Source organism: Papio anubis, chromosome 4 (genome assembly GCF_008728515.1).
Source record: "Papio anubis isolate 15944 chromosome 4, Panubis1.0, whole genome shotgun sequence".
Taxonomy (NCBI): Eukaryota; Metazoa; Chordata; class Mammalia; order Primates; family Cercopithecidae; genus Papio; species Papio anubis.
Genome location: NC_044979.1, coordinates 86610953 through 86636125, shown reverse-complemented (window position 1 = coordinate 86636125; position 25173 = coordinate 86610953). Strand labels below are relative to the sequence as shown.

Here is a 25173-nt window from a genome sequence, read left to right as displayed (position 1 = left end):
AAGCTATTTTAAAGTGAAGTTCTGAATTCAATATCTCACTTTTGATAGATCTTATTCATACCTTCAACAAGTTACCTTAAGAAAACATCTGAACAAGTGTGATTGGTTCACAAATGGTTATTTCAGATAAAAAAAAAAAAATCAATTTTATAGTATTACAGTTGCATACATTAAGGTGAAATTTTTCTTCATTATAGGTTCAAAATCCTTCTGATCACAGGCCATTGAGGTCAACACTTAAAAAAAAGATGCTAAGATCCAACTGGGTATTCCCTGAAGATGAAGGAGGCAGAGAAAGACTATCATGAAATAATTGATATGGATTGCAAATGAATATTAATATACCCTCAGGAGATTTACATATTAGATATGTAAGGAAATAAACAAGTTCTTCAAGATCCCCTAGATGAGACTCAACAATCCAAACAATGTGGGTTGCTCTAATTTGTGTCTTGCTTTAATTCATGAGGAAAAACAGTTCCTTTCAAACACAGTCTCCATGCAATGCTTCCTCAGGCAATACCCACTGACTTCAATTGCTATGATGAAAGCTGTCTTATTAATAGTTGCATCTGAACTTTAGAAGAGACATTTCATGTCTGACAATTTTCCCCTTTATCTTTAATGGAGTCTCATTGTAATACAGTTTTGAAGGCCATTACCAAAACAACTGCCTTAGTGAAACTGCTTTAAAACACAGTTCAATGGTGGGCAGTTAACCAAACCTTATATGATCTCCAAAACATTCTTTCTTCCACACAATTGCTACATGGGGATTGCAGCATATGAAATTAGTGCACAAATAAAACAAGTGTCTTCTTGATGAGACCAACATCTGAATAAGATAGATAGTCCACACACTGGTTTGCAAAAGCCAAGGGATTGGCTGAAAATCAAAGTGAATGTATGAGCCAAATAGACAGTTTATAAAATGTGTCACCCCTTCCAGTGCCTCAAGTAGAAATTTGGAACCTAACCATAAAAGCAAAAATGAGGACACAGGGTGACAAAGAGGAAGTGGTATCCAAGTAGGTGAAGGGTAGGTCAACTGGTCAAGCTCAATACCTATCAGTAGGGCTAGAAGATAAGACAAGAAGGAAATGCGTGTACACACAAACATGTATGCTGCTTTAAGAAAAAAGATTCTGCTGAAACTGTATATTTTTGGAATTCTATACCAGGGCATTAAGTTAAAAAATGCTTAAGAGAACATGAGACATCCAAAATGCCAATGCAAGGGGCTCTGCAGACTCTCCCATCATTGAAACTAGCAAAAAGTATTTTAAGAACCATTAAAAGCCTCTGAAAATTGTCCTAAGGACATTCAGCAAATGAAGAAACATTTATTCGAGAAAATCTACTAAATTTTGGTAAGAACAGACTGTGGTATGCGAGCCATGACCGATTTCTTCTTCTATCCCCCAGCCAGCTCAGTGTAATGGCTAAAAAGATAGGGCCTCCTCACTCCAAGTTCCCAGTATGAAGGGCAGACTGCCAGCATTTCCTATGCCCCTCAACACTATGGCACAGAGGCTAAAATCTATGCAAGTGTGGCCCACGAGGTTGAGGCCCACCTCTTTCACATAGTTCCCACCCATGCCCCCAGAATATTGGGGCCCTGATCAGTCTTCTTCCAGCTCACACATATGGCAATTTTCATACCAGGGGAAATAAAAGACTAGAGTCTTGTACTGCCCCCGTGTAGGTCAGAGTAGCGATTTTACTCCCAAAAAATGAGTGCACTGTGCCCACCCACGGTTTCAAAGCAGTGATGTGGTGATTTTTCACAAGTAGAAGACAAAGGATGTGAGAGTAGAGAGCTATGAAGCACTCCCAAAGGGAACTCGCTTTATTTGGAAATTCAAACCTAAGTGTACTCTCAAAAGAGATCATCATGGTAAGCAATTAAAAGAATGCTGGAGATACATGAGCGCAAAAACCTAAACTGTCGGACAGTTTACCAGTGAAAGCCAGGGGAAAACACAGCTAACAAAAGCTCTCCTAGGATTAGGAACAAACCTCCAATACTGGCCTCAAAAACTACCCCTGCAAAGGGGCTAGAATTTAACTGAGACTACAAGGGATATATGCCCAAGGCATTATCAAAAATAAAGGTGAGCATTAGCACACAATGAGTGAAGCCTAACAGCTAGGTGAGATATCAAAGGCAGACAATATAATAGAGATCAGGGAAGGAGACAGTCAAAGAGAGCCCCCACTGAAACCACTATCATTCCAGGATGACTATATAATACTCAAGTGTCCACCCTCTGAAAAAGCAACATCAGAAGCTTTTCCCTGTGAAAGTAAAAGACATCACTAAAATAGGCCAGCCAAGTCATAAACAAATAGGCAAACAAGTCATGCATCCAAATAGGAAAGTGATAGCCTCCAAAGATAGGGTAGGAGGGGAAGGGCAGGCAAGAGGAACTGCCTATGAGAAGGCCCTGCCCATATATCAAACTTAGCAGATAAAGACCTCAAATCAGAATCAGCTACTATAAATATGTTCAAAGAACTAGAGGAAATTACACTCAAAAGTAGTAAGGCAAGGTATGACAATATCACTAATGTTAAGCAGTTTAAAAATACAGAAATTCTGGAATTGAAAAGTATAACTATAATGAACATTTATAAAGGAGCTCAGTGACAAGCTTGGACTGGAGAGGAATCAATGAACTTACACTTAAATCAATAGAGGTAATACAATCCAAACAACAGAGAAAAAAGGATGAAGATAAATGAACAGAGCTTCAGAATAAAGAACACCATTAAGTACACAACAATTTTGTATTGGGAGTACCAAAAGGAAAGACGAGAAAGAAGCAGAAAAAAAAAAAAATTCAAGGAAATGACTGGTAACCTCCCAAAATAAAGGAAAAATTAGTCGTCAAGAAGCTCAATGAACTCCAAAGTAGAAAAATCAGAAAAAAATCTACATCTAGACACATCATAGTGAAAGTGCTGAAAACCAAAGTCAAGGAAAAAATCTTGAAAGTAGCTCGAGAAAAATGATTAGTAAGAGAACATCAATATTAACAAGTGACTTATCAGAAACAATAAAAGTTAGAAGGCAGTGGGGTAATAGTCACTAGAAGTAAAAATATCTCATATCCAGCAAAACCAATATTTCGCACATGAAAGCAAAATGAAAACACTTCCACAGAAACACAGAATTATTTGCTAACAGATTCATCTTAGAAAAAAATAGCAACAAATGTTCAGCCTGAAGGAAATCAACCCGAGACAGCAATTCTAATTCACATTAAAAACAAAGTGTACCAGTAAAGATAATGTAAGTATAAAAGACATTATATAAAAGTATAAAAGAGTTTTCTTTATATACTGGTTTTAAAAGCAATTATGGAATGTGAGAGTTCCCTGACCCCCTCACAGGACCTGAAACAGGGGTGTGGCTCATCTGTTTGGCTGCCACACACTCAAACCCCTTATGGGATGCGGAGCACCCAGATGGGCAGGTGCAATAGCCAAAGCAAGTGCTTTTGGGCTTCAGCCCCACAGTAGCATCTAGGGGTGGGTACCCATGACTCCCAAAGTCCCAGTGGGCATTCACGTTACAGTGCTCCTTTAGCTCTGTCGTCCACAGTCAGCTTAAGTGTTAACCAGCTCAGTGCCCTCCTGGTATCCAGGTACTTGTCCAGCGTCCAGGAAGAATCAGATCAAACATGAACTTGAAGGATGGTGAACGTGGGGGTTTTATTAAGTGGTGGAGGTGGCTCTCAGTAGGATGGATGGGAAGCTAAAAGGGGGATGGGGTGAGAAGATGATCTTCCCCTGGAGTTTGGCTATCCAGCAGTCAATCTTCTCTCCCGCCATCCCCAGCTGAACTCCTCTCAACGTTCAGATGCTCTTTCTCTTCTCTCCTTCTCTGCTGCACCATTCTGCCATTCTGCTGCTCTTCTGTCTGTCTGCTCTTCTTCTCATGGAGCCTGGGGTTTTGGGCTTATGTGGGCACAGGAAAGGGAGGGTATGGCAGGGCAAAAGGCAACATTTGGGTGTGAAAACAGGAAAGTCTATTCCCATTTAGGACCATGAGTTTCCAGGCTTGAGGATGGGGCCTTTGCCAGGGAACAGCCTTCTTCTACCCAGTATTTCCTTGCCTCCTGTCTGTATAAATTATATTAAACAATAGATACATAGTTAACTGATTAATCTGTAACATATTGAACTGTGTATATTTGATGAAAATAGCAAAAAGGAGGTGGATAGGAATAAAGGTGTACTGGATTAAGGAAATGATACCAGATGGCAACTTGTACCCACAGTAACAAATTAATTAAAAATGACAGGCAAGGAAGTTAATACAACAAACTCTATAAATACATACTTGCAGCTGGGTACAGTGGCTCACACGTGTAATCCCAGCACTCTGGGATGGAGAGGCGGGCAAATCACTTGAAGTAAGGAGTTTGAGACTAGTCTGGCCAACGTGGGGAATCCCTGACTCTACTAAAAATACAAAAATTAGCAGGGTGTGGTGGTGAATGCCTGTAGTCCCAGCTACTTGGAAGGGTGAGGCAGGAGAATCACTTGAACCCCAGGAAGCAGAGGTTACAGTGAGCTGAGATCATGCCACTGCACTCCAGCCTGGGCAATAGAGACTGTCTCAAAAAATTTGTTTTAATTTAAAATTTTAAAAAGTACATACACACACACATATATATACACACACACACACACACTTGCTTACCTTTCATCTTCTATAGACAGCAAAATATAAACTAATAATTATTAGGTTGGTGCAAAAGTAATTGCAGTTTTTACCATTACTTTCAATGGCAAAAAATAAAATGGATTGTTGGGTTTCTTACATAGATATAATATGCATAATAACAGTATAAAAAAGGAAAATAGTAGAGCCATGTAATTTTTAAATATCTCACTGGAATTAAGGTAGTACATTCTGAAGCAAATAAATGTTTGCATGTATACTGTAGGCCCCAGAGCAACCACTAACTTAAAAAAATTAGAGAATATAAAGGAATTAAAGTATTACAGTAAAAATATTCACTTACTACAAAAGAAAGCAATAAGAGACATATGAAAAAAGTAAGCTAGCAGACAAATCTAATTATATATTAAAACGAATGGATCAAAAGGCAACAATTGTCAAACTGTCTACAAGAGACAACTATGATTCAAAGACACAAATAGGTTGCATTTAAAAGATGTCCAAAATACAAGCAAAAGCGAACAAAGCTGAAGACATAAACAATCCAACAATAGTTACAAACATCAATATTCTACTTTCGATCGCGGCTGGAACTAGGCAGATCAATATGGAAACAAAAGACTTGAAAAATACTATAAACCAAATAAGCCTAACAGACATCTATTGAACATACCACCCAACAACAGCAGAATACCTATTTCAAGTGCACATGGAGCATTCTCTAGAACAGACCATATGCTGCATCATAAAACAAGTTTTAAGAGGATCAAAATCATACCAAGTATAGTCTCTTAGAAAAGAATAAAATTAGACACAAAGTTGGAAACTTACTTATTCTTTTCTTTCCTTGGCGGTGGGGGAGGCAGGGTCTTACTCTGTCCCCCCAGGCTGGAGTACAGTGGCACAATCACCACTCACTACTGCTTCAGCTTCCTGGGCTCAAGCAACCTGCCAGTCTCAGCCTCCCATGTAGCGGGGATCACAGGCCTGTGCCACCCCACCTAGCTAATATTTGATAGAGACAGGGTTTCACCATGTTGCTCAGGCTGGTCTCAAACTTCTGGGTTCAAGCAATCTGCCTGCCTTGGGGTACCCAAGTGCTGGCATGAGCAACCATGCCTAGTCAAATTTGGGAATTTAAAGTATGTGGAAAATGAACAATACTAAAAAAAAAAAAAAATTTAATCAAAGAAACCAGTAGCAAACTTGAAAATACTTTTCAATGAAAACACAAACAATATGAAAATTTATGGGATACAGTTAAAGTAGCCCTTTGAGAAAAAGTGTAACTGTGAATGCCTATATAAAAAGATTCTAGACAAGTGTAATTTTTCACCTTAAGACAATGGGGGAAAAAAGAAATAAAATTAGAACAGACAAAGAGTAAACAAAGAAATAAATTAGAGTAAAGAAAAAGAATAAAAGCCAAATATGGTTCTTTTATAAAATAACAGTTGCGGCTGGGCACGGTGGCTCATGCCTGTAATCCCAGCACTTTGGAAGGCCAAGGAAGGTGGGTAACTTGAGGTCAGGAGTTTGAGACCAGCCTAGCCAATATGGTAAAATCCTATCTCTATTAAAAAATACAAAAAATTAGGCAGGCATGGTGGTGCATGGTTGTAATCCCAGTTACACAGGAGGGTGAGGCAAGGGAAGCACTAGAACCCAAGAGGCAGCGGATGCAGTGAGCCGAGATGGCACCACTGCACTCCAGCCTGGACAACAGAGCAAGACTCCATCTCAAACCAACAAAAACAGTTCACAACCTTTGAACGAAAAAAATGCAAATTAGTAAAATCGGAAAGTAGTGACATTTCTATCAACCTCAGAGAAATAAAAAGGAATACAAACCACAAACTATATTCCAACAAATTAGAAAAGTGATAAAATTAACAAATTCCTAGAAAGACAATTAGCCAAAATTAACTTGATAATAGAAAGTCTGAATAGACCTATAAAAAGGAAATTGAATTAGTAATTTAGAAACTTTTCACAAAGAAAAGCCAAGATCCGGAAGGCTCCACTGGTTGTGCCAAAAATTTAAAGAACAGTTAATACTAATTCTTCAAACTTTTCCAAAAAAATAGAGAATGCTTTCCAACTCATTCTGTAAGACCAGTGTTATCCTAATGCCAAAAACAAAGACAGCACAAGAAAAGAAAGCCAATTAGGGATGTTGGTTTGTAAACAATGCAAAAACAGATGCAAAAATTCTCAACAAGATACTTACAAACCCAGTTCAGCAACATATAAAAAAGCATTATACACCATGACCAAGTGGGATTTATCCCAGGAATACCAAGTTGGTTCAACGTATCAAAAAAATATATAGTCAATGTAATACACCATGTTAATAGAATAAAGGACAAACACATGAACATGTCAACAGGTGCATAGAACTCATCTGACAAAATCTAGCACTCCTTTGTGAGAAAAGCACAAAAATTATAAATAGAAGAGATCTTGTTCAACCTGAAAAAAGAGTGTCTGTGAAAAATCCACAGTTAAGATCATGCTTACTGGTAAAATATTGAGTGTTTTCCCTTTATGATCAAGAGTAAGCAAGGAAATCCACCATTGCCATTTCCAGTAAACATTGTAATGGGAGTCCTAGCTAGGATAATTAGGCAAGAAAATGTAATAAGTTATCCAAAAGAAGTAAAGCTATCTCTATTTGCAGATAGCATGATCCTTATATACAAGATACCAATGAAGTGTCTTCTAACTATTAGAAGAAGCAAGTTGTCAGCAAGGATACAGAGAACAAGCTTAGTATACAAAAAAAAAAAAAAAAAAAAAAAATCAGTTTATTGCTAGTATACAGAAATACAACAACCCAAAAATGAAATTTAAAAAAATTCACTCACAAAAGCATTGAGAAGATCACTTAAGAGTAAATTTAATGAAGACGTTCAGAAGTTACTACAAAAACTCCAAAAAAACATTGGCTTCTAATGGCCAATGTCTCTACTTAGCTACTTTTACCCATTCCCTCTCAAATACTTCTCCACATTTAGTATTCTTTCTGTCCTGCCTCCTCAATTTCCAGTCTTCCATTTAATTATGCTCATTAATATACAAGTATGCCATAACTTCTGCCATCATTAAATCAATTCTTTTAATATATATCTTCTTCCAGCTAATAACAAGTTTCTTCACACAAGTATAAAGCCCAACTCTGAATTATCTGTATAAGAGCACATCTCCAATTTCTGTCTTCCTATGCTTTCTGCAATCTATTTCAATCAGGCCGTTATCGCCACACCACCACAAAAATACATTTAACCAATGTCACCAATGACCCCCACATTGCCAAATCCAATTAATAGTTCTTAGTCTTCTTGAGTGTTTGTTCACTTAGTTTTCAAAAATCATTCTCAACCACACCCTCTCATCTGCCCACACTAACTCCTAGGTCCTTACTTTCTCAGACTGTAAATGGTAAAATATTCCAGAGCTGCATCCTCACACTTCTCTATTGTTAAATGGTAAAAAAACTTAGACAAGTTTGCATTTTAATCGAGCTTGAGCAAACAAAACCAGCAAAACAAAAATGACTTGTGAATCGCACAGCCCTCCAAACTGGAGCAGTTTTGGAGAACTCCAATAACATAATCTGACAGCATTTACAGGAAATGGAAGTGCTGTGTAAAGATGACTTAATAGGTTACAGCTTAATTGGTTACAGGTCCTCCTGCAATTAACTAATGCTCAACTATTGTAGTTAAACTCTCTATTGGTTTGGTCTGTTAGGCTTAGTCCAGGAGCCTAGTGCAAGTCAATAGCCTCCTATAAATTTTATGTAACACTATCTACACTCATTCTGTTAATGACCACATGAAGTCCCATGACTTTAAACACCATCTACATGAAAACTTCCAAACCTATAATCCAGCCCAGAGTTCTTTTGAATTCTGGATTTGCACTTCCAAATGTCTGTTTAACATTTCCACTTAGTTCAAAACGCATACCTCAACTGCAACAAATTGAACTCAAAGTTTTGGTTTTACCCACTCCACAGCCTCCAAACCTGCTCCTACAGACGGTCATCTATGCAAACATTAACTCTATTCTTCTAGTTATTCTTGCCCAAAATCTTGAACGCTGTCCTTGATTTCTCCCCGACTCTCACAATTCAGTCCATCAGTAATCCAGTTCCTGTCAGCTTCAAAGTATTCCAGATCTGCCACTTCTCATTGTCTCCACTATCCGTGTCTAAGCCACCCATCCTCCCTCTGAGATTACTCCAAGAGCCTCCCAATTGGTATCTCCTTCACTCTTGTCCTTCCACAGCCTATTCTTCACAAAGCAATAGAACAAACCTGTTCATGACGAGTTATATCATGTCTCTCTTCTGTTCAAAATGTTCCAAGAGCTTTCCATCTCAAATAACTAGTCAAGTTCCTTCTATTTAATTCAACATAAATAATGTTAAAAAATTCAGTTCCTCATTTCCACTAGGAGCATTTTAAGTACTCAATAGCCACATGTGACTAGTAGCTTAAGTACTAGATAGTGGAGTTAGACTATTTCCATCACTGCAGAATGTTTTACTGGACAGCAGTGCCCTAGAATGTTCATTCCATGGCTGCTGTCTCTCCAGCACCTAGAAAAGTGCCTCATACATAGCATGCACTCAGTAAATACTGAATCAGTGTTGTAGGTCTTAGAGATACTGATCAGGCCACACAAAGAAGTCAAAGTGTCACTTGGTAACACACATATGTCTTCACGATATTTTACACAGCAGCAGCATCTGAAGAAATTTCAAGATGAGGTCAAACCAAATTCCATTCCCTCACTAAGACACCTATCTTGCTTGATAGAAGCACCCTGTATTTGTAGTGCATGAACAATAATGCAAGTCTCATTCATGCCACTTAATAGCTGTGTTATTTGGAACAAGTTCATCTCTGCTTAATTAATATTCTTTTCTATGAAATGAAAAATTTTGACCAGGTATTTTATTTCAGGCTCCTCCAGCTGTAGTACTATAATATTTTATGAGGAAAGCCTCCACATGTCAAAACTTCCAATCTAACAATTCACACTAAGTTGTCTCAATAGTCATCATACCCCTACAGAGTAATAGTTATGTGGTGGCGGTTTCCAAAACCAAAATAGAAATGTCAGCCTGACAAAATGGCAGAATATTGTGAAATCATCCAGAAAAATCCACAATATACCATCACCCATGCAGAAAACATCCATCTCAGTAGAGCGCATGGGCAAACAGTAGCCTTAGATTCTTCATATTTTTGTCCTACTTTCACACAGTTATCTAGTTCATATGATAGATTTACATTATCTGAAAGAGCTTGACAACTATATTCTAAGCACTATGCTCCGCATAATGATGAATGCGCAAAATGCAATCCTTGCTCTGAAAGGGTTCAGTTTCGGTGAGAGGGAGAGGGTAGATGCATTCCTTCCAGAGACCAGTTATTAGATGCTAAAGTGCTACAAATACACTATGAACTCATTTCCCTCATTTCAGTCACTTGATGAACATAAGCCATTAATAAATTGTTTTTGATATTTTAATCTCAGTTCCTAGTATGAAAACTTCCTAATAGTTTCTCAATACTATATTCACTCATTTTTATAACTTTTAAAGAATTAGGTAGTTTAAATAAAAACTTGAACACCCTCTCATACACCCAGCCTCCTCCCCTACCCAAAAAACAGTGAAAAGCAGACAGGCTCACAATATTCTCTTTCCACCTGGATACTCCAAGTAAGAATCTCTTAATTACTCCATCTTTTCTCTAAAAAGTATTCTTGTACTTCTTTAAACATTTCTTGACCACTTTTTTTGTACTATGTATAAAGAATCCTGTTTTAAGGATTTCAACAAATAAGATAGAATTGTTCTTCTCAAGGATCTTAAAGTCTCATGAACACGACAGATTAGCAAAGCAACAACTATAAGATACAGTAATGCAAAATATTGGGGGTGGAGAGTCCTGAGTTCCAGATCAAGGTGGGAGCCTCTAACTTGCTGAAGTGGTTCTCAAATACTTGCTGGATAGATAAGTGATTGAACAAACTACTTCTTAGGAAACATTAAAAATTACCTAATAGTTTAGAATGCATATATACACAGCAATATTAATATAAGAAAATTAAGCAACAGAAGTGGTTTAAGAAGTATACTTAAGAACAGTAGGGAAAGGGACTTGATCTAGCAGTATGAAAAGTTACTATTAGAGAGCTGTCTCAATAGTGACTAAGACAGGGTACAAAAACAGACCGACAGCATGGAAGAGAGTCCCAACAGACCCATGCTTACATAGAAATTCAATATATGACAGAAGTGGCAGTGCAGGTCAGTGGAGAAGGGAATAATTATTCAACAAATGGTGCTAGGCAAAGAGTTACCTTTGTAGCAAAAGACAAAAGTGAAATCAATCCTTACTCCATCTGTAAACTCCAGAAAGAGATGGCAATGTAAAATTCAAAACTATAACACATTTTTTTAAAATGGTGAATATCTTCATGACTTCAGTGTAAGAAAAAAATTCTTAAACCAGGCAAAAACAAAAACCATTAATGAAGACATTAGTGATTTTAAGTATATTAAGATAAAAAATGCTTATTTATAACAACATCTTGTGACTTATAATTATTCCAGATGGAAGAAAATAGTTATAAAATACAGCATACACTGGCCAAAGTATTAGCATCCAGAATATGTAACTCCTACAAGTCAAAAGCTTAAAAATAAAAATAGGGTAAATTCTTACACGGGCATTTCAATAATATTTAAAGCCCATTAATATAACAAGATGCCCAACCTATTAACAAAACGCTAAATTTAAACCACAAAGAGAAAGCATTTTCCAGTAAATAGATTGGAGGGAAGTCTTATATCAAGTAGTGGTGAGGACTAGGGCAACTTGAACTTGTTATACATTACTGATGAGTATAATTCAAGACAAGTTTGGAAAATAATTTGGCATCATCTAGTAAAACTGATAACCAACATATGTCAGAACTGTAGAGAAATCCCTGCACATGGGCACAAGATATATAATAATGTCCATACTAGTAATGTTTACATCAGCAAAAACATGAGAAAACAAATGCCCATCATCTGTAAAATGAATTATGGCATATACAGTAGTGATTATGAACAAACTATAGCTGCATAGATTTATATGAATACATTTCCCCAAATATACTGTGCAAAGTAACTATGCTGTCAAAATATATGCCAAGCATGTTTAAAAATCATATAAACATAGCCAAAACATTCTTTAGGAAAAGATGTTACACAACTAAAGAGAAAAGCAAGACAACGAGAAAAACAAAGTTTGGGTAATGTTTATTCATTGGGGGGATTAGATAAGACTTGGGAGCAGATAGTTTCAATGTGACTGGTGATGATCTAATTATACCAGTAGTAGACACAGAGGTGTCCAAAGTTCTTCAGTAGTTTTTTAAAATTCAACATGTGTATTCATGGGGTCCCATCTTGATTACCAAAAACTAAAGAGCAGAAACCATCCATATTTCAGATAAAATTATGGCAGGATTGGTAAATTCCACAAATTACTAGGTTCGTCTGTGAAAGCCAGAATATCAGATGGGAAAATAATACAACAAGAAGAGAGATCAAAGCACAAGGTGACAAAAAGCTTCAGACATCTTAAACTAAAGGCCTATGAAAACGGATCACAAGTGAAAATAACTTCTTGGCTGACTCCATCACTTGCCTTGCCATCTGCTACAAACAGATACAGAAAATGCTAATGTTAAAATTCCACAGCTGTCTTCATGTAAGAGAACTCTGTTCACAAACGAACATGCAATGAATCCTCAATTTTGTGATGTTTTCTGAAATTCAAAGTATCAAAATTATGACAAGTATAAACAAGCTGGTTAGTGGCCTGCAAGGCACAGCTACCTGGGAAGCTTGTTGTAGGAGGCATCATTCCCGAGTTATCAAGTACAAATGTCTCCTCAAGTATTAGTAATAGGCCCTGAATGGAAGCTTAACAGTTCAGCACCAACCTCAGTGATTACTTGTCTCTCAAGCTAATCTATCACCATATTTCCACATGTCACTGCATGGAAATCATTGATACAAATCATAAAATGTGGAATAATAAACCCCACCCTCTACTGTTTGCTTTATTGTATAATACTATGATGCATCCATACAGCAGGCACTAACATGCATTTCTCCTCAGGCAACTACATTCTAGCTAATTACAACAATGTACAACAGAAATCCTCCAACCATGTAATTTTGATTTTAGTTAGGCAAGTTGTCTTAATTGAAAGGTTTAATCAGTGTTTGCAGAACGGCATCTCCAAAGCTAATCGTTGGGAATTATAAGATTGAATATTTAATATTTTTAATCATAAAATACTTCCAATCTCCTTCTGACAAACAAATTGAACTGATACAATTTGCCCAATATAGAAATAGAGGTATCTTAGAAAAATCTCTATTCATATTACTGTAATACACCACTAAAAGTGGATATGCAGCAAAAAAGAATAGAGAGGCCTTTGTTTTACATGCTACCTATAAATTCCTAAGATTTCAATAGTACCATTTACCCTAATTATGACATGATTGGGAATATACTAGCATGTTAAACATTATTTCATGTTGAACCATAGATACACCCATCTGTCTTTGACCTACCCTTTCCCCAACTTCCTTTGAAGGTAATTCATAGAGCAGAAACACAGAAGTGGGTAATTTGAAATCATTAAAGCAAAGCAAAGCTTTTTCACATAGTAGTTCTTTAGCATCAAAAATAGATCAAGTTTCACCTCATTCCCATAGCACTCCAGAGAATAAGTCAGTCCTTGCTCCAGGCAATTTACCCTTTGTCGAAATAAACCTGGATTTCTTCACGAATCAGAACTCACTGCTTTCTCACAAGTAAAACTTCTTTAGATCTAGGATTTAAACCAGTATCAAAGTTTCTCTAGGAGACAATGCTACGGTATCCAATAAGCCAGGAAAAAAACATTGTCTGATTCCCATGCAGAAACCAGGAAAAACCATTATCTTATCCCCACACATGAATAAACTCTGACCAGAAGTATATTGATCACAATAGACAAGTAGAAGTCATTGTTAGCCATGGTAAATCCTACTTAATATCACATTTCCAAACGCAGAGTTCAAAAATCTACCAACTGATCAAGGAAATGAAAATCAAAACCACAATGTGATAACACCTTACTCCTGTAAGAATGACCAAACCCAAAACCTCAAAAAAAAACAGATGTTGGTGTGGATGTGGTAAAAACAGAATGCTTCTACACTGCCAATGAGAAAGTAAAGTAGCACAACCACTACGGAAAACGGTGTGGTGAGGAGATTCCTTTAAAAACTAAAAGTCAAACTAACATTCGATCCAGCTATCCCACTACTGGGTATCTACTCTGAGAAAAAGAAGTCATTATATGAAAACGATACTTGCACATGCACATACGTAGCAGCACAACTTGCAACTGCAAAAATATGGAACCAGCCCAGATACCCACCAATGAGTGCAAACAGAAAACTGTGATGTATGATGGAATACATATGTATGACACACACGTGACAAAACATGTGACATACGTATGAAGGAAGACATGTGTAACATGCCTGTAACTGAAGACATATGGCACATGTGAGGGAATACATGCTATATGTAACAAATGTAACAGAAGACATGAGATGAGATTAAAAGCATGTGTGATGTGACAAAAAACGTGTATGACACGTGAAAAAAGACAAATGTGACGTGTAATTAAATGACATGACACGAAAGACATGTGTGACACTGGTGACACATGTGACACATTACTGAACTGGAACACATGCAAAACGAGTGCTATAAGAAATGTGTAACACATGGGACACATGCAACAAAAAACACGTGATGTGGAAGACACATGTGAAATACGTAGACACGTAACTGACATGTCAGAGACATGTCTGACACATTACTGACACATAAACAACACATGACACGTTATCAAAATGTGATGGACGTGTGACACAACTGACATGTGATAAAAACATGTAACTGACATGTGCATGAAATATGACCAACAGGAGACATGGAGACAAGCGTGACACATGACATGTAACACGTGATAGACACGTGTGATATGACCAACACATAACACATGTGACACATGACATGACTGGCACGTGTGATACGACAGACACGTGACATGTGACTCGTGGCTGACATGTAACAGACATGACTGACACAACATGTGAACATGTGACATGAACACAATCAACATGATTGACAATCGAAATGTGACTAACACATGACCAATGTGACCGACAAGTGAGACACACATGTGACAGGTGAAGTCTGACACATGACATGTGTGTAACATGTGACAAGTGTGTAACAATAACTTACATGTACCTGACATGTTACTGTAAGACATGACCAACAGTGAAACAAGTGACTAACATAACTGACACGTGATACATGATCAACATATGGCCAACACGTTTGAGACACATGACTGATGCAATTGACATGATTGGCACGTGACTAACATCACTGATGTGACTGGCACATAATTGGCACGTGCTTAACATGAGACCAATATGTAATACACAAACTATCAACACATGATCACATTGATCACAAATGATCAACACGTGGCATACGACCAAAGCTTGACTAAAGCGTGTCTGACATGTGACCAATACAACTGGCAGGTAATTCACACATGACTGACATGTTTGACATGTGACACGTGACTGAAACTACCACCTGACCAACACGTGACTGACATGCGACTGACACATGATCATGTAATCAACACGTGTGACACGTGACTTGTGACCAGGGCATGATTGACACGTGACCAAATGACACACTGATATGACACGTGATTGACATGACTGGCATGATGCAGACATGTGAATGACACAACTGACACATGATCCACACATGACCAACATGACACTTGAGTGATCAAGACTATCTACAAGTGATCGTCACGTGATCAAGTATGACACATGACTAACACATTGTTGACACGACCAACATGTGACAGGTGATTCACATGATTGACACAAACACATGATCGTGTTTGACACGTGTCTGAGGCAAGACCAGTGCTTCATTGACACATGACTGACACGATTGGCATGTGACCATCACACGTGATTGGCACGTGTCCAACATGACTCACACGTGATCGACATATGATCACCCAATCACGTGGTTGACACAGACGTGACCAACATGATGCAACAGCATGATTGACATGTCACCAACACAACTGACATGTGATTGAAACATGACTGAAACATGACCAACAGTTTGAAGTGACACGATTGACACCAGTGGCATGTGATCAACACATGGGTGAAATGTGACCGATGCTTAACCAATGACTGACATGTGACCAACATGTGTGACACGTGACTGACAAGACGGACACGTGATTGACCTGACAAGACTGACATGTGACCAACACGTTTGACATGACTGTCACAATTTATACGATTGAAATGCATCCAACACATGACTGATATGTGATTGAGTCATAACTGACACGTGATCAAGTAAGCAGCATATGTGACACATGACTGACCCATGACAAGGACGTGACTGACGTGACCAACACATGACATGTGATTGACATGGGACCAACACGTGACAGGTGACAGGCAATTCACGATTGGCACATGACCAAAATGTGACTGACGTGATTGTCATGTGATTGTGATATGTAACACATAACCGATGCCTGATTGACACATGACATCACATGTGATTCACACGATTGACATGTGACACGAGACTGATGCAATTGACAGGACTGGCATGTGGTCAACATGCTACTGACACAAGATCAACATAATAGACATGTGATCAACATGTGACATGACCATGTGACCAGAGCATTGACACTTGACATGTGACTGACATGACATGAGACTGACACGATTGATGACATTTGTGACACAACTGACATGACTGAAATGACTGGCATGTGACCGACACATTTGTGACATGTAAAACTCACAAGATTAGCACACGCCCAACACGAGATGGAATCAACACATGATCCCAACACGTGATCGTGATACATGGCCAATGTGTTACCGGAAATTGACATGTGACCAACATGACACTTGACACATGACATGTAACTGACAGCTTGTCACAAGTGACTAACAAGCAATTGACATGATTGTACATGACTGATACGTGATCGTCACATGATCAACATGTGATGCATGACACCTGATTGACATGTGACAAACGTGACTGACATGATTGACACATGATCACTATGTGATCAACACGTGTATAATGGGAGTGTTGTGGCCAACATATAACATGACATGGCTGACATGATTGACAATCGACATGACTGACATGTTTGACACATGATTGACTCACAAATGACACAATTGGAAAGCAATGAATACATGACACGTGATTGATGTTATCGGCACGTGTCCAACAGGTGACTGATGTAATTGACATGTGATTGCATGTGTCCAATAGATGGCACACATGATCACGTGATCAACACGTGTGTGACACTTGACTGGAGCATGGCTGACATGTGACCCACGATTGCCACATGATTGCCACATGATTGACGTGACTGACATATTTGTGACATGTCACTGACATGATTAGAACATGATACATCTCCAACACGTGACCTGAGATTCACACAATCAACACGTGACTGTCACATGAACATCTGTGTGACATGTGAATCGACATGACATGGAGCGTGATTGACACTTAACCAACACGTGACTGACATAATTGACAAGTGGCATGTGACCAACATGTTTGTGTCATGTGACTGACCCGATTGACAGGATTGGCACGTGACAAACTGGTTACTGACACGTGATCACTCGTGATTGTCATGTGATCAACACGTATGACACGTGACCGATGCCTGACATGTGACCAACATGTATGACACCCAGCACATGACTGACGTGATTGACATGACTGACATGTCGACATGATTGACACGTGACTGACGTTTGTGACACATGATTGACACGATTGGCATGTGACCGACAGGATCACACGATCACGTCATGATTGACATGACTGACATGTGAGAAAACCAACTCGTGACACATTACACATTTGTGACACGTGACCAACACGTGTGTCATGGCACATGTCCAATATGTGCAATGGAAGATGTGGACACGTGCTCAACACATTTCTGACCCATGCCTGACACATGTGTGACATTTATAACAGTTATACATTTGTAATTGCAGTTTTAATTACAAAGGATACAACTGCCAAATGAAGACACATAGGGTGAGGCCTGTGGGAATCCTAAACCTTTTATGCCTTGTCTCCCTGTACACCACCCTTCCAGCACAGCCCTGTGTTCAATAACCAGGTACTCTCCTGGACCAGGGTCCAGAGTTTGAGGTTTCATGCTAGAGGCATGACTAATTCAATCACTGGCCACCTGGTTGAACTCAATCTTCAACTCCCTTCCTGTCCCCAGAGGCTGAACTGGTTCAAAGCCTCTAATCACATTATTTCATCTTTCTAGCGACCAGCCCCCTTCCTAAATCATGTCTTCTCATTAGCATAAGCTCAGGTATAATCCAAGGAGCTCATAAACAACAGACTCTACTGTTACTTCAAGAATCCCAAAGATTTAGAGTCTTCCTCCCAGGAACTTGGAATAAAGGGCAAATTCTTTATTATTTAACAGACTGAAATGCACATTTAACATGGGAATGAGGTAGTCACAGGTGACTTTGGAAAGAATGGTCAGAGGAAAAAGTAGCCAGACTGCTACGATTTATAACATAGATTAGGGGTATGGAAGGTGAGAAATGTGTAAGAAGTCGATCACCAACAAGAGCATAAAATGACTAGAGGTGCTGGAGTACAAAGCTGAGGTAAGAAGGATGTACAAGTAACTTAGAAAATGCCTTCTCCCACCAGGAGCAATACTTAGGAGGTTCCTTTGCTGATATAGTCTCATTTGAGTTATCCTATTGTTAGTGTTCTTAGAGTCAATGTAATATTTAACCTGTTGGTCCTTCTTAAAATTATTCTCACTTACCTTTGATTTCTCCACATTCCAATTTATTTTACTCTTTCCAACATTTCCCTTATAACAAAGTCTTCATTGCCACTTCTTTATCTGACTTAATTATGCAGAAATATACAAGTCATTCTGACTTAGAAAAGATTATGGACCTCTAATTTTGGTAATATGATAGACCAGGTATCTTGAAACACCTCTTTCACTAGAAAAAATAATAATAACAGTATAGGAGAGAATTTTACAAACAGCCTTTTAAGAGTATGTCTGGACTTAACCAATCACCTAAGAGTAAAACAACCTGATAGCTAGAAATCAGAGAAATAAGACGGCAAAGATGCTTTCAGTTAAAAAGAGGCTTTAGTTTTAACAGACGAAAAGAATGAGGACTAAGATCTTGAAGGTGTGCTACTTGGTTATAACTGTAATTTCCACACTAAGACCCATAAAAGGCAAAGTCCCTCATTTAGGTAGTTGGGGCAAGGGAAGAGAGACAAGTGAAGGAAAACAGCAAGCAAAATTATCTTTGCTTGGGATCTCAAAGGGCAGGGACAGTTTTCCCTGAGAAGTTATAACAATAAAGCTTGGCTTCATGTGAGTTTAGAGTTTCATTTAACATTACCACAGAATCTATAAAACTTCAAGCCAAGAATTAATGTAAAGTTGTTCCAAGTTAGTGAAGCCCTTAGGATCCCTGGCAGAAAGAATAAAAATCCATGCCTCAGAAACACACCCTTATCCCATGTTCACAGAACTCCTGATGATAAACTCTTGCCAAACATGGGCTTACAATCCAAATTATAAAACAAAGGAGGAAACAAATTATGAACAAAAGTAAACAGAAATGAAGAGTTAGTGAATTAAGCTACCAAGAAGTACTATTGGCTATAGTGTATAAAGTATTATGTTCAGAGCTTAAAAGGCAAAAGAAGATAAAAAACAGAAAGGAGATTAATCATACATTATAAGGGACAAAATGGGACTCCAAATAATTTCAAAATGTTGGTTTTAAAAGTCCTTAAACAGGATATTAGACAGAGCTAAAAAAAATGAGAAATTGGAAACAAGTTACCTAGGATGCAGCATACAAAAACAGCAATATGAAAGAGAACTTAGGACACATGAAGACTGGATAAGAGTGTATCATACGTACAGTATACATAAGGTGAGGGGAAAAGAGTTGTCAGGACCAGAAATGAGACAGAATCAATATTTAAATTAGATAATTATTCAGATTTTTCTAGAGTAAAATTATGAATCAACTTTCATAAAGGACAATAGATCCAAAGCAAGGGAAAAAGTCTATATAGACACATCAGAGAGACTAAACACATAGGAAAAATAAATTATCTCAAAAGCATTCAGAGAGAAAAGGCAAATTACTTTCAAAGGAATACAATTAGGTTGGTTAGACTTCCCAAAAGCAGCATAAAAGCCAGGAGTCAGTGACATAACCTGATTTCAAAATAGTGAGGGTGGGGGAAAGAATTGTAGACTTAGAATTTTATACCCAGAAAAACTATCATCATTAATGTAAGACAGATATAATCCTGATGGAATTTGGTCCCGACCTTATGGAAGCCATCTTGCCTCCCTGTTGGGCCTGACAATGTAATATAGGCAAAAAATAAAACTGGGCCCTTGTGACACTTTTGAGCTCTACAACCTTAATTGCCAGTCTTAATCGTGGACATCTGAGTCTCTTGAGGCATTCTCTTTACCAGTTTAAGTTTTTTTAATTAAGCAAAATGGAACATAAATTAAAACAGAGTTATTGTTAGCATACATAACCCACCCCTCCCTAAAGATAATCACAGCGTAGCTTGTTCAGAAAATGTGTCTGAAAGGGACCTTTAGGTAGAACCTGAAAATTAATACCTGTGAAGAAAAATCATCAGTTAAGGAGTCTGTAGAAAACTAAGATAACAAAAAGCAATGAGTTAAAAGGAGGCATGGAAAACTGTCTGAACACTGTGTGACTGTGTTTATGTTGTTATGATTGTAAGTCAGTACAGTGTGAGAGAACTGGCAGGACATAGTGCCTGTAGTTAACTGAGAATACTGGGACACTATCCTAATTGTTTTAAGAAAATTTAAAATAAACCAAAGAGGTTACAGGATGTCTGCAATGGACAACTACATGACTAATAGCAGACTCTCCCAGATTAGCTGAATCTAGCCTTGGGCTCTTTTACAACTTTCAAAGTTGTAGATAACCAATAGCAATGCAAAACAATTCTTACCTATAAACATGCAAATAAATTATGTCTACTGGAGTTTCAATTGACTCTCCCATGAAAAAGTCAGTTTTCTATTTTAATTCAATTCAACATCCCTTTTTACTTTGTATAAGTGTTTTTCCGGATTCAACTTCAAACCAGTTGTAACATCTGTCTGGTTCTCTCATTAATAAACTTGAAAAACTTATTAAACATGGATGTATGTAAAACTCATGATTTTACCCTTTATGTTTTAACACCAACAAAAACAAGGCAATATTTCTAAAAGAAACCGTATATCTGAGGTTTACTTAAACAAGTTGTAACGTTTTATTCTGAACCAGCTTCTTAATCAAACCAGAAAATTACAGATTTCATTGAAATATAATTTGTTTCATTTAAGATGCATTATGTGAGTAAACCTTACAAATTATATTCCAAGAAACAATCTAATAGGTACTCCCTCAAATCTGCAAAAAGTAACTGCTATGTATTTTAATATGTTCTATTAAATCACATGTAAGACAATGATATCCTTAGAATATTAATTGGAACAAGATAAAAGGCTTCTTTTGTCTTTTAAGACATACTACCAGAAGAATCACTTTATGGACAATATCTCAGAAAAACTTTCTGCTTATTACTCAACAACAACAACAAAAAATCACAAATGTGTGCAATTATTATAGTGAGTTTAAGTGAATTTTCCAGAAGGTAACCCAGGCAAAAAAAAAAAAAAAAAAATTGTATATATGCATTGGAATGAATGTTGGTCTACCAAATTGTATTGTCATCCCTAAGAACTTTTCCAAATGTGCAAAATGTACTCAAATTCTTAAGTTGAAAATCCTTTGCTTCTTTATGCCTTCTCACCACCCTTGCAACTGATTACCTTGCCTCTACCATAATTGAGCTGTCTGGAGAAGAGGAAGGAGTCAAGGGGGAAGGCACAAGAGCCAGGGGAAAGTTTTGTGGTCATTAATGGTTCCTGGACCACAAGTTTCACTACCTTAAACACCATTTATCCTTTTGTTTAAAGGCAAATCAAAATATTTCATTTGGTCTATGAAATTCTTATACAGTTTTAAATTTAAAGTGAAATTCATGTTGCAGAAGGAAGAGATGAAGTTAGGGAAAATTTCCTATGGCAATTCAAATACACATGTGTTATTGAAGTTATAGACTGTGTTTCCTAAATAGGTTTTAAAGAGGAGAAAAAAAAGAAAAGAAAACTTCTGGGCACCCAGATGACTAGGAAGGCTTGCCTCCTGTTGGTCTATAATCTTAAAGGAAACTATTACATAGATGTTATAATTCATCTTAAAATAATACCCTTTAAGCACTTAGTATTCTAATAGTTAACATAATTTCCAATCCTAAAATAATCTTACAAGTATTAGTTTCTATATTTTCACAGGTCGGGAAAATGGACTCAGAAAGTTAAAAACACGACATCACTAGTAAGTAAAAAGACAGATTTGGGCCTAGGTCTGTCCAACTTCATAGCCTATTTCTATTATACAATACCATGGTTTGGCAATAAATTTCACTAAGTCTCCAATTCAGACTGCAAACAAGTTTAGTATCTATTATCATATTTACGTAATTTTACTTGGTAATAGAAGGGAAAAAATAAACATGCTCCAAAGATTACAATAGGTCTTTTGCTATCCTGTGTTTATTTTGGTGAAACAAATGGAAACAATTGTCATCTCAAGATGATTTACTCTAAGGGCTATGAAAATCTTATATAGTATATACTAGAAAACAAACCACTTCTGAAACTTTAACACAAAATTGAGTACAATGGACCACATTATACATATCCTATACTTCTGAGAGATTTCTCAGGTATTTTAATATAACTGTCTTTTAATTTTCATTAAAGTTTCATTCATATCTATAACTGTAATAACTTTAATACATTCTTCTCCAAATACCTCATATCACATTATGGTAGATAACTATAGCAAAAGATATGTTCCAGAACAGTCTCAATATATAAAGTTCCTACAACCAATCACCATAACATCTTTAGGTCATCATGCACATTTTAAATAATTTGACATTTAAACAGAATTGAATCAAAATTCAGCAAATGAACCACACTACAGTGTTTGTCCCTTCTATCTAGTCTCAAGTAAAAAGACTTACCCCATGTTCCTTAGCAGCTGTGACAACTTTAAGGAGGACATCTTCCTCAACAAATGGTCTCACTGCATCATGGATAATCACTACTTCTGGCTTAGAGAGTTTAGAGTTGAGCTGATCTTCTGCCAGTGCTTTCAGTCCACTGAAAATTGACCTGTGGCGGGTCACTCCAGCTTCGACCAGTGAGATGCGTTCATGCTGATACTTCTGAATAATACTTTTCATGACTTCCATGTTCTCTCCAGTTACTGCCACAACAATGTCCTTTATCCAACATACTCTAAAAGGAAAGTATGTGTATAATTCATAAGTTAATTCTTAGACAACTAAAGTAACAGAAAATTGAATCACTAATATTGGTATATTTACATAGGGAGATTAAAAGCTGCAAGTGAATAAATCAGTTTTATGTATTTTTATTAGGTCCAGTAAAGAGGTTGATGAAAAAGAATCAGTGAGTGTTTAACACTATAGCTCTAGACAGTGTTTCGTATTATGTAGAATATCCTATATGACACAGTATATGTATATAGTATATAGTACTACCAGATGTCATTTTTTAAATTTGAATAATTAGAATATCAGATTGTATGAAAAATAGCCTATAGTAGGAATATGCTTTTAAATTTTTCCAAATACTTTTCCCTTCAATGAAACAATTCAAAGCACTTTTGACATCCAAAAGTTGACTGTCTCTTTCAAGAATTCCACCGAGATGGCAGCCAACCACTTGAACACCAACAAAGCTGGAAAACTTAGCTAACACAAGCCTTGCTAAATATGTACCTTAAATGGGACCATCATAATTAATATTGTAGCAATAAGGTTTAAGTAAAGTGGAAAAGCTTACAATTCATGAAAGATGATTGTTCTATTGAGTCATATATAAAACAAAGCCATGTTTCTCTTCTAAAACATGCTCAAGACAGAGTCTCACTCTGTGCCCCATGCTGGAGTACAATGGCACCATCTCAGTTCACTGCAACCTCCGCCTCCTGGGTTCAAACGATGCTCGTGCCCCACCTCCCAAGTAACTGGGATTACAGGCACCTGCCACCACGCCCAGCTAATGTTTGTAATTTTTTTTTAGTAGAGACAGGGTTTCACAATGTTGCCCAGGCTAGCCTTGAACTCCTGACCTCAGGTGACCCACCCACCTTGGCCTCCCAAAGTGTTGGGATTACAGGTGTGAGCCACTGGGCCCAGCCTGTAAAACATTTTCTTAAAGAAGGACCTACTGACATACTAGACTGCAAGTAGTCCACATTACTGAGTTGCTGCTGCATTAGAGTCTGGTAGACTTGTCTGGAACACCAGTGCAAATGGAGGCAAGTGTCACTGTAGACTCAACATACCACAGCCCAAAAGCCCAGACCAAGACAACTATCTCTGACTCATGATATCAATTCTGAATAAAGAATTAATGTTTAATTCTTAGCCTATGAGATCCTATACTTTTCATGCTAAAACAGTTAAGTCTTTAGAATCTTTTTAAAGACATGGAAGGGCCTGAATATTACTGCAGAAAGATGATCTTTACTGAGAAATGAAAGTGAACATTGGGCTGCTTCACTCAGTAATGTCTCCTACCTCTTGTTATTGAACAGACCCTTTCCACAACCCAAAACCCCATTCTGCCTGTAGCTAAAACAAGACTACCCTGATGAACAAAACCAAGAGCTACTTTAGAGGTGACACTGCCTTTTCATTTGAAGCCCATTTCTTTAATAAATTTTATTGAGCACCAATACATTATCAGCATCAGCTGGGCACGGTGGCTCATGCCTGTAATCCCAGCACTTTGGGAGGCTGAGGCAGGTGGATCACTTGAGATCAAGAGTTCCAGACCAGCCTGGCCAACATGGTGAAACCCGTCTCTACCAAAAAAACAAAAAATTACCTGGGTGTGGTGGCACACAACTGTAATCCCAGCTACTCGAGAGGCTGAGACAGGAGAATCACTTGAACCCAGGAGGTGGAAGTTGAAATGAGCCAAGATCGTGCCACCGTACTCTAGCCTGGGCAACAGAGCAGGACTCTGTCTTCAAAAAAAAAAAA

At 37.6% G+C, this 25173-nt stretch overlaps 1 protein-coding gene across 1 annotated transcript in view; it reads right to left on the bottom strand.

Moving 5' to 3' along the window:
* Positions 1-25173, bottom strand: part of LOC116274517 (D-ribitol-5-phosphate cytidylyltransferase) — a 40662-nt gene that overhangs the window by 2024 nt on the left and 13465 nt on the right. The window contains exon 2 of the mRNA XM_031665307.1: positions 23119-23395. Coding sequence (XP_031521167.1) covers positions 23119-23395 — 277 coding nt within the window. The remainder of the gene's footprint in view (positions 1-23118; positions 23396-25173) is intronic.